Here is a 10,424-nt window from a genome sequence, read left to right on the forward strand (position 1 = left end):
GAATCTGACTCAGCAGGGTAGTCAGGAGGGAACTGGGGGTAGGATACCAGGCTATTGCCTCCTGCTGTCATGTGAGCCCCTTTGCTACAAACACATAGCCAAGGCCAGAGCGAGACAATCACAGCCCCTCCTCTTGAACCTTAGGGGTGGCCTGCTAAGGAAGTGATTTTGACACATGGGCTTGGGTTCCTTACGATGCGGGCCCTTCCCTGAAAGGTTGCTTCCCCCATCTCCTCCCGAAACACTCACAAGTACTGATAAGGTCAGGTTTGACCTTCCTTGGCTGTCCTGGAGGGCGTCACCTGAGCTGAAGGGCAGGGGAGTCAAATCTTTAACCATGACATCCTTTCTCAACAGTGTTCACTGGGTGTTGGTAGTTAAATAGGTGTTTAAAAATAGCAAAAGACCTGAAAAGTTTTACAACACTGACAAAATCCTTCACTTCTCAATCACTCGGCTTTCACCTCCCTGTCCTGTGCGATGTCATTGTTTCACTCGGTCTCCATCACCAGACAGGACCTGAACTTCTACCACAGAAGCAGAACCCTCCCCCCAGCCTCTTTACTTGTCATAAACCAGCGAATAGGACACACTTTTTATTCCATCATTTGTAGCCATTGCAGGTCAGCTCCAGAGGCCACCCACCCTGCAGGTGCTGAGGGAGACTTTGCTCATTCAAACTCTCCACACAGACTTTGAGTGCCCAAGGAAATGATGGTACTGGGCTGGTGAGTGAGGGTGGAAGCCGTGACCCTGAGGGGAGAACCCAAACTCTTGGGGGAGGAGGGTGGTTCTTACCATGTGGGGCTTGGCCTCCAGGTCTGTGAAGTCCGACTCTTTGACTCCTGCCATCATCTGGTAATACTCCAGGTTCTGCCTCATCTCCACGTGGTCGGGGTTCCCCACAAAGAAGGTATGAGCAGCAGCCACAGCCTTATCAATCTTGTGGATCTAAGCAAAAAAACACAGGGAAAAGTGAGACTGAAGCCCGGACTCCCCGCTGCACAGGGATGGTGTACTCAGCACCCTGGGAACATGTTACTATATCAGCACGGCGCAGGTCTCAACCACTTCTCTCTTGTTGACAGGACAAGGAGTAATGGACTCAAGTTGCAGTGGGGAAGGTCTAGGTTGGATATTAGGAAACACTTTTTCACTAGGAGGGTGGTGGGTTACCTAGGGAGGTGGTGGAATCTCCTTCCTTAGAGGTTTTTAACGTCAGGCTTGACAAAGCCCTGGCTGGGATGATTTAGTTGGGGACTGGTCCTGCTTTGAGCAGGGGGTTGGACTAGATGACCTCCTGAGGTCCCTTCCAATCCTGATATTCTATGGATTTGCCTAACTCCACCCAGCCATAGTCCCTGTCCCCCCCAGCACACCCCAATTCAGCCACTCTCCACAGGCCTTGTGCTTGCCCATACCAGGTTAACAACCGGACTAGTAACCTCACAGCACCTGACCCCTCCCTAATAAAAAATTGCCATTTCTCTGTGCCCACCAGAACTCCAATTCAGGTCTCTTATTCCCACCATCCTAGGGGGCCCTTGGCGTAGTCTGTGTGGCAGCACTGAATTGGGGCAGGAATAATCACTGCCGGTTGATAGAGATCACGCTGGACAAACTGAGAGCTGCCTCGCCTCCCTGCTTCATGCTGCTGGCACAATTCAAGAGGCAGTGGGGATGTCTTACCATTAGTTTCCCTGAGGTTAGATAAACATTCCCCACTCGCAAATAACAATATAGCCGGGGCAGCGGGACAGCCACACGGTGTGGGAAGCAGCACTTCAATGGAGCAGTTGCTGGTTTGTTTTGCTTTGTCACCCTGACTCTTTGGGGCAAGGGAACACGACCCTACGGAGGATTTCCTGGTTTTCAAATGTTCGAGTTGGGGCAACAGCCCGAACTGCACCATAACTAAGTTGCTTAGAAATTGTGACGAACTGGGACTGTTCTTACTGTGGTCTGTGAGTGCTGACAGGGGGAGTGTGGCTGGGATGGTCTGCATTGGGGGATGGGAGACTGACTGGAAATACCTGAGCCTGTAACATGAGAACCCAGGAGGGGGCTGGGGCCAGGTGACACCTTTGCCCGGGAAACTGAACAAAGGCTGTGGGAGGGGTCGCTGAAGGCAGAGTCTGGGAAGCTGGCTGGTGAGGTGGCTGGAGGCAGGGAGGGCTCTGACCTCTGGAGGGGGCTGGGGTGCCCGAGGACCCCAAGATGGACCTAACTGAGGGGTATCCTGTTGTCTGTGCCTGCAAGACCTGTCTCGGACTGTATTCCCGTCGTCTAAATAAACCTTCTGCTTTACTGGCTGGCTGAGTCATGGTGAATCGCAGGAAGCCAGGGGTGCAGGGCCCTGAGTCCCCCCTTACTCCGTGACAACTGGTGGCAGTGGTGGGATCTACTGCACCCCGTGGACGGCGCTTCCTGCAGTAAGTGACTGGGGAGCAGTAAAACGAAGGGGGATTGACGGGGACCAGGCGTGCTGAGGAGTCAGAGAGAGACGGTTATCACCCCTGGGAGTGTGTGACCAGCGAGAAGGACTTTTGCAGTAACAGGGTCCCCCGGGGGATCGCAGCGAGTGGTCCCAGGGGCGGAGGAGTCTGCAGCTCGACCCTGGCAGAGAGGGGGTGACCTCGAGAAGGGCTGGCACACTAGGGGTCTCCCTGGAGACTGTGGGGAGCGGTGAGCACACAGGCCTGTGAGTGGCCAGCAGGAAGATGTATGCCAAGCGGCTTAAGAGCGACCTGGTGGAGCTGTGCAAGCAGAGGGGGGTGCGCATTGGGAGGCTCACCAAAGAACAGCTCATTGCCCAGCTGGAAAAGGGAGATCGCGCGAATGAACTGATCCCTGTCTCTGAGGGAAGCAGCCTGGCAGATGCAGCGCAGGCCCCAGTGTCTGTCCCATCTGGGAGTGGTCAGCCGGCTGCTGAGGGCTTCCCGAGACCCCTCCTTCCTACGCCTAGGGGAAGGGTGGGGAGGAGCCCAGCAAATACCGAGGGCGCAGTGACCCCCCCGGCCAGCAGGGGATCCTCCCGGCAACGCTCGCCGGCCAGCAGGGGATCCTCCCGGCCACGCGCAGCATCCGTGGAGTGGAATGGGCTGCTGGGGCCCAGACAAAGGAGGACCTGGTTAAACTGCTGGTACTGGAGCAACTGTATGAGCGGTGCCCATCCGACCTGAGGCTGTGGTTGAGGGACAAAGAACCAGAGAACCCGCAACATGCAGGCCGGCTGGCCGATGAGTTTGTGAAGAGCCGGTCAGGGGCTGGCCGGGAGGAGTCCCAAAGGAACAGTCCCACCACAACGCAGAGCGAGAGTCACCATGGGCCATCCCAGCGGGAAAATACGGAGAAACCCCACCAAAGGGGAAGATCCAGCGTCAGGTCCATCCAGCCCACTCGAGGGGACCCCTGGGACATGGTCTGCTATCACTGTGACCAAAGAGGTCACATACGGGCCCAGTGCCCCAGGCTCAGGGACAGACTGAGCAGACCAAACCCACAGAGGGTTGACTGGGTAGAGACCCAGCCGGAGGCAGCACTCCCAGGGAAGGGGGGCTGGCAGAGTACCACCTGCTAAGGAGGGAGGAGAGCCCCAGGCCTGCTCCTCTGCGGGGCGGGATGCTCCAGACTCAGGGTTTTTGGTTTATACGGTGGGCGCGGGGCGGTCCCTCCGGAAAGAGTACCTCGTTCCCCTGGAAGTGGATGGGAGGAAAGTCGATGGATACTGGGATACGGGCGCAGAGGTGACGCTGGTCCGGCCCGAGGTGGTGGCCTCAGATCGGATGGTGCCCAACACTTTCCTGACTCTGACGGGGGGGGGTGGGACCCCATTCAAGGTACCTGTGGCGAGGGTACGCCTGAAGTGGGGGCCCAAGGAGGGCCCCAAGGACGTGGGGGTACACCCGTATTTGCCCACTGAGGTGTTGATGGGGGGGGACCTGGAGGACTGGCCAAGCAACCCCCAGAATGCACTGGTTGTGACCCGCAGTCAGAGCCGGCGAGGAGCACTGCGCCCTGACCTTGGGGAGGGTGCCTTGCCCGAGGCGCAGGACCCTAACCTGGTGGGGAGGGAACACCCAGGGACACGGCTCAGGGAGGCTGCGGCTTCAGACCCAGCCGGCGAGAGAGAACAGGTGGCCATCCCTGTCCCAGCTGCTGAGTTCCAGGCCGAGGTGCAGAAAGGTCCCTCCTTGCGGAAGATAAGGGACCTGGCCGACCTCGGTGCGGTACAGACCATGGGGAGAGGTGGCCGGAAAAGGTTCCTGTGGGAGAAGGGGTTCCTGTACCGAGAATGGGCTCCCCCAGGGAAAATGGAGTCAGGGGGGATCAGGAGGCAGCTGGTGGTACCCCAGAAGTATCGCCGCCAGCTGCTGTACCGGGCCCATGACATTCCCCTCTCAGGGCACCAGGGAACCTGGCGTACCCAGCAGAGGCTGCTACGGAGCTTTTACTGGCCTGGGGTCTTTGTTACTGTCCAGCAGTACTGCCGGTCCTGTGACCCCTGTCAGAGGGGGAGGAAGGCCCGGGACAAGGGGAAAACGGCTTTAGGACCCTTGCCCAGCATAGAGGAGCCTTTCCAGAGGGTGGCCAAGGTTAAAAGGGGGGTTCTGAACCAAGAGAGCCCGAAGCACAGACCTCCAGACGGGAGCGCTGGGAGAAGACCCCAGCCCAGTTGGAACCCCAGGGGTATTGGGGTGGGAAAAGGGCACAGGCCGCATAACCCTTCCCACATGCGAACTGCGAATGCCCTCGAGCACCCCCGACCTAAGGGGGGGCGTGAAACTGGAGGGGCCTGGTGTAATTCTCACCAAGGAATGGGAGGGATGCGGGGGCATCCATGGGAACGGGGGTAGGTTCGAACTTCCCCGGGTCACTGGCTGAAGTGACCCCGCTCAGTTCGGTCTCGAAGGGGGGAGATGTGACGAACTGGGACTGTTCTTACTGTGGTCTGTGAGTGCTGACAGGGGAGTGTGGCTGGGATGGTCTGCATTGGGGGATGGGAGACTGACTGGAAATACCTGAGCCTGTAACATGAGAACCCAGGAGGGGGCTGGGGCCAGGTGACACCTTTGCCCGGGAAACTGAACAAAGGCTGTGGGAGGGGTCGTTGAAGGCAGAGTCTGGGAAGCTGGCTGGTGAGGTGGCTGGAGGCAGGGAGGGCTCTGACCTCTGGAGGGGGCTGGGGTGCCCGAGGACCCCAAGATGGACCTAACTGAGGGGTATCCTGTTGTCTGTGCCTGCAAGACCTGTCTCGGACTGTATTCCCGTCGTCTAAATAAACCTTCTGCTTTACTGGCTGGCTGAGAGTCATGGTGAATCGCAGGAAGCCGGGGGTGCAGGGCCCTGAGTCCCCCCTTACTCCGTGACAGAAATGAATCCATCACAAAGCAGCAAAAAAGGGCAAAAGCACGTTTTTGTAAAGGTCACGGGTCAACTTTACAAGGAGACCCACAGCTTGAGAGCACAAATAAATCACCCAGTGAATTCGGGATGATGTGCAATGCTGGAGAGTGAAAATCCCACACTGCTCTGGGGGAATGCTAGGACCAGACAAGCTTAATCTACTAGGGAAAGCAACTGGCTTCTTCAACTGCTTGTGTACTAGAACCACAGGAGAACATCCCCTCAAGACAATTTGTGTGGAAAACTGTACCAGCCCAGCCAGTCCCTGCCGACTCACCAGGAACATGTCTCCCAGACCCAGACTGAATGAAACATCATAAACTGCCTGTGTCACAGCTGGCTGTCATTACTCACTAACCAAAACACTAATCCCCTCTCCTCCCCAGCTCTCCATACACACCCTATACCTTGCATCAGTCTAAACATTTATTTTCTTTTGTTTTCCACGGAGCCCTAGGTTGGGGCTGCTACTGCATTTGCTAATCCCAGCTGTTTGAAAGTCTGGCTGTCCTGCAGGGGCAGCACAAAATTTCAACTAAGATCTAAAGGTCCCTGGTTCATTCCCAGGTTTTGGGAGGCTTTGCCCATGCTTCCTTATTTTGGAGTGGAAGGATGGTTTTGAGGTTAAAGCACTGAACTGGAACTCAGGAGATCTGAGTTCAGTTCCTAGCTCTGCCACAGACTCCCTGTATAACCTTGGGCAAATCTCTGGGCCTCATCTCCCCCATCTGTACAAGGGGAATAATAATCTTTCCTGTCTCTCACCCATTATGTCTCTTTAGATTGCAAGATCTTTAGGGCAGGGACTGTCTCTTATTACACTGCTCTACAGCCAAAATGCTTCTGAAATAAATGTAGTCAAACTTTACTAATTCTGGGTCACTGAGAACGAAAATGATGCTTAAAATTGTTGATTGGCTCTAGTTTTCAAGATATGCTATTGGGTCAGTATATACGACCCTTGACTTGGGAATGGCGGAGGATAAGTGAGTTATAAAGGGAAGGGATCTCAATTTAAACCAGAAATGACTAAAATACATCTTTGACTGGATCTATGAATAAATCTATGACTGGGTTTGGACAGTACTTGCTTTTTAGGCAAAACAATGAATGATGCAATCTGAAGCTGGTATTGCGTCATAAATTATATGACTTGCATCATGTTATTCCTAGAAGTCATGGATGATGCAATCATAACGAAGCTTACATCACTCTGCTGAACAAATTGCCCTATATCAGCTCTAGAAATCATACAGTGTCGTGCTCTCTTGTCAGTGTTTGATTTTGCAAAGGGACACATTTCTGTTTAGCCCAAGTGAGCAGAGATGCCTCGTACTTGTGTGAACAGTGCAGATAACTTCTGCTATGTTTGTGGTGAAGTGACTTTTGCATCACAAAAGCGCAGTATAACCACTATGGTTAAGAAAGCCTATCACCTTTATTTTGGCTGCAAAATTGGAGATCAGGACAAGAGGTGGGCCCCAAACATATGCTGCAACACTTGTGCAACAAATCTTCGCCAGTGGTTGAACAGGAAAAGGAAATCTATGCCTTTTGCAGTGCCAATAATTTGGAGAGAGCCAACAGATCATACCAGCAATTGTTACTTCTGCATGGTGCCTCCAGTTGGGAAAGGTGTGTCAAAGAAGAAAAAGTGGACTGTGCATTATCCAAACATTCCATCAGCTATACGCCCAGTACCACACGGAGAAGGACTGCCGGTTCCTGATGCACCAGAATCATTCTCACTTGAGTCAGACGAGGAAGAGGAAGAGGATGAAACTTCTGGTCCTGAACCATCAATGTCACAGGACCCACATTTTCTCCCATCCTCCTCCTCTGAACCACACCTCATAACACAAGGTGAACTGAATGACCTTGTCGGGGAATTGGAACTACCCAAGAGTAAGGCAGAGCTGTTGGGCTCCAGACTACAGCAGTGGAATCTCCTGGCAGGTGATGTTAGGGTTTCCATGTTCCGTGACCGTCAAAAGGATCTTGTCCCATTCTTCTTCATGGAAGGTGATCTTGTAGCCTGCAACAACATTGATGGTGTGATGGCAGCCCTCAACATCGTTCACGATCCAGATGAGTGGAGACTGTTCATTGATTCATCGAAGACGAGTCTTAAAACTGTTTTACTGCATAAGGGCAATGTTTTGCCATCAATTCCACTTGGTCATGCAGTCCATATGAAGGAAACCTATGACAACATGAAACAACTTTTGAGGTGCATAAACTATGACCAACATCAGTGGCAGCTTTGTGGCGATTTGAAGGTTGTTGCTCTCTTGCTTGGTCTGCAGACTGGATACACAAAGTACTGCTGTTTTCTCTGCGAATGGGATAGTTGTGCAAGAGATTCCCACTACATCAAGAAAGATTGGCCACTCCGACAGTCATTGGAGCCTGGGAGGAAAAGTGTTCAGCATCCACCACTTGTTGAATCAAGGAAGATTTTGTTACCACCCTTACACATCAAGCTGGGTCTGATGAAGAACTTTGTCAAGGCCATTGACAAAACACAAGCAGCTTTCAAGTACCTCCGTGGAAAATTTCCAAGGTTAAGTGAAGCTAAGATAAAGGAAGGTGTCGTTGTTGGTCCTCAGATTCGTGAACTTCTTCGAGATGATGCATTTGACCATGCACTGTGTGGCAAGGAAAAGACGGCATGGAAAGCCTTCCAGTTAGTGGCAATAAATTTTCTTGGAAACAACAAGGCAGACAACTACAGGTTGTTGGTGGAAAACCTCCTCAAGGTATACAAAAGCCTTGGTTGCAACATGTCACTAAAGATACATTTTTTGCACTCTCATCTAGATTTTTTTCCACCGAACTGCGGAGCAGTGAGCGACGAGCACGGCAAGTAATTTTACCAGGACATTGCAACAATGGAGAAACGCTATCAGGGCAAATGGAGCCCATCAATGCTTGCAGACTATTGCTGGACAGTGACAAGAGATGCTCCATTTAATGAATACAAGAGACAAGCCAAGAAGCGCCGAGTAGACACTGAATAGGACTAAACTATGTACATAATAGTTTTTTGCCTTTTGTTTCATAATAAATTTTATTTATATAACCCTTTTGCTGATTTTTAAAGTGTTACATAAACAGGACAGGTGAAATATTATCATGTAAAGCAACCATAAACACATGAAAGACCTAAGTTTACAATTTATGATTAAAACTCTACTATCTACACAATATACATAGACATAAAATGTAAAAACTTAAATATCTTAGAAACAGTAGCCAATCAGTTGTTTTAATTGTCATATTTGAATTCAGCACATCAAAATACATAATAAATAGCACATTTTATCTCTGAAGCAGACGACTTCTCAAAAATTGTAGACCAGTGTTATGTATAGTATGTACAGCACCCAGCACAATGGGGCTCTGATCTCGGATGGGGCCTCTAGGAGTGATGGTTAAGGCTGTGTGTCTGCAGTGGCCGGTGTGGCTGGCTCCGGGCTGCCCGAGCAGATCAAGCAGCCCCTGGGCCAGCTGCACTGGCCGCTGCTGGGGCAGTGTGTGTGTGGGAGGGGTGGTGCTTACCTGGGGCTCCCCAGAAGCGGCAGGCATGTCCCTGCAGCCCCTAGGCAGAGGATCCAGGAGGGGGCTCTGCGCACTGTTCCTCCCCCACAAGTGCCGCCCCCACAGCTCCAATTGGCTGCGATTCCCAGCCAATGGGAGCTGCGGAGCTGGAACTCATGGCGGGGGCAGTGCACCAGAGCCCCCCGGCCTTCCCTCCGCCTAGGAGCTGCAGGGACACGCGGAGCCAGGTAGGGAGCCTGCCAGCTCCACCGCCCCCCGCCCCCAGCGGGGGTCCTGGGCCGCCGCCCCCTCAGCGCCAGCGGGGGTCCCAGGCCGTGCGCTGCCGCCCGCCTCCCCCCCAGCACCTGGAGAGGGTCCTGGGCCATCTCCCCAGCACCTCTGGCCCACCCCCGCAGAGCACTCTCGGCCCCCCCAGCCCAAGTTTTAGGTAGGGGTATATAGTACAAGTCATGGACAGGTCACGGGCCGTGAATTTTTGTTTACTGCCTGTGACCTGTCCATCACTTTTACTAAAAATACCTGTGACTAAAACATAGCCTTAGCAATGGTCATTCAAATGATAATTAACAAGAGTCTCCCAAGGGAAAACATCCCCCTTTTCCCTTCCCCTGGGGGGAGAGAAAGAAATGGAGAAGACATCGTGTGTGACAGATGTCAGGCATGTTGTTTAATGCAGCTCGGGAAGGCACTCAGACACTGCACTGATGGGTTTGGTATAAAAACCTGAGCAGGAAATACAGGGCAGTAGTGGAAGCCCAGATTCTCAAGTTATTGAAAATTGGACTACAAAGCCCAGAATGCACCAGACAGACTGATCCTGCACTGGCAGGGGCTGAATGGGTCTTTTTCATTTCTGCCTTCGGAGAGTCTATGAACTGCACCTTATCCCAAAAGTTTAATTTTCATGAGAACTTAGAGGGCCCATCCAGGTGAAATCTAATCAATAAAAAACAGAACAAAACACAGCTGAATAGTTTCAGGTTCTGCATCTACCCAAAGCTGCTCTGCCAAACTTTTAGTTTTTTAATCTACAATTTTCCATTTAAAAAATATTTTCTCTTCCCTCTTGCTCTGTGAAAGACAAGTAACAAGAGACACCAACGAAGTATAGAGCGGAGAGTGAAACTGTCAAATGCACAAAGTAAACAAACTGAAAAACAAATAAGTTTTCCTCTCATTGCCTTCAGTATTTGATTTTAGCTGTTACTTGTAATGCCAATAGGTAAAAACTATTCAAACAGAAGTGTGATTAAATTGACATTTAATCAACCTGACCCAGTATTTTCTTTAAAGTTTTCTCGGGGGGACAAAGCAGAGATAAAAGTGTCTGTGGCCCACTATTCTTGGGCTACAGGAGTGTCTCTGTGTCACAGAGAGTCAATGTGATCATCGATGCAATACAAAATTTCCCGAGGGGATTGAGACCCCAACACCAGGTAAGAATATTCTTTGCAGGT

General features: G+C 52.0%; 1 protein-coding gene across 1 annotated transcript in view; it reads right to left on the minus strand.

The window, feature by feature from the left end:
• P3H1 (prolyl 3-hydroxylase 1) overlaps positions 1-10,424 on the minus strand; it is a 31,311-nt gene that overhangs the window by 18,567 nt on the left and 2,320 nt on the right. The window contains exon 2 of the mRNA XM_065421285.1: positions 799-951. Within this exon, the coding sequence (XP_065277357.1) occupies positions 799-951 (153 nt within the window). The remainder of the gene's footprint in view (positions 1-798; positions 952-10,424) is intronic.

The sequence above is a fragment of the Emys orbicularis genome, chromosome 22 (assembly GCF_028017835.1).
Source record: "Emys orbicularis isolate rEmyOrb1 chromosome 22, rEmyOrb1.hap1, whole genome shotgun sequence".
In the NCBI taxonomy this organism is placed as follows: Eukaryota; Metazoa; Chordata; order Testudines; family Emydidae; genus Emys; species Emys orbicularis.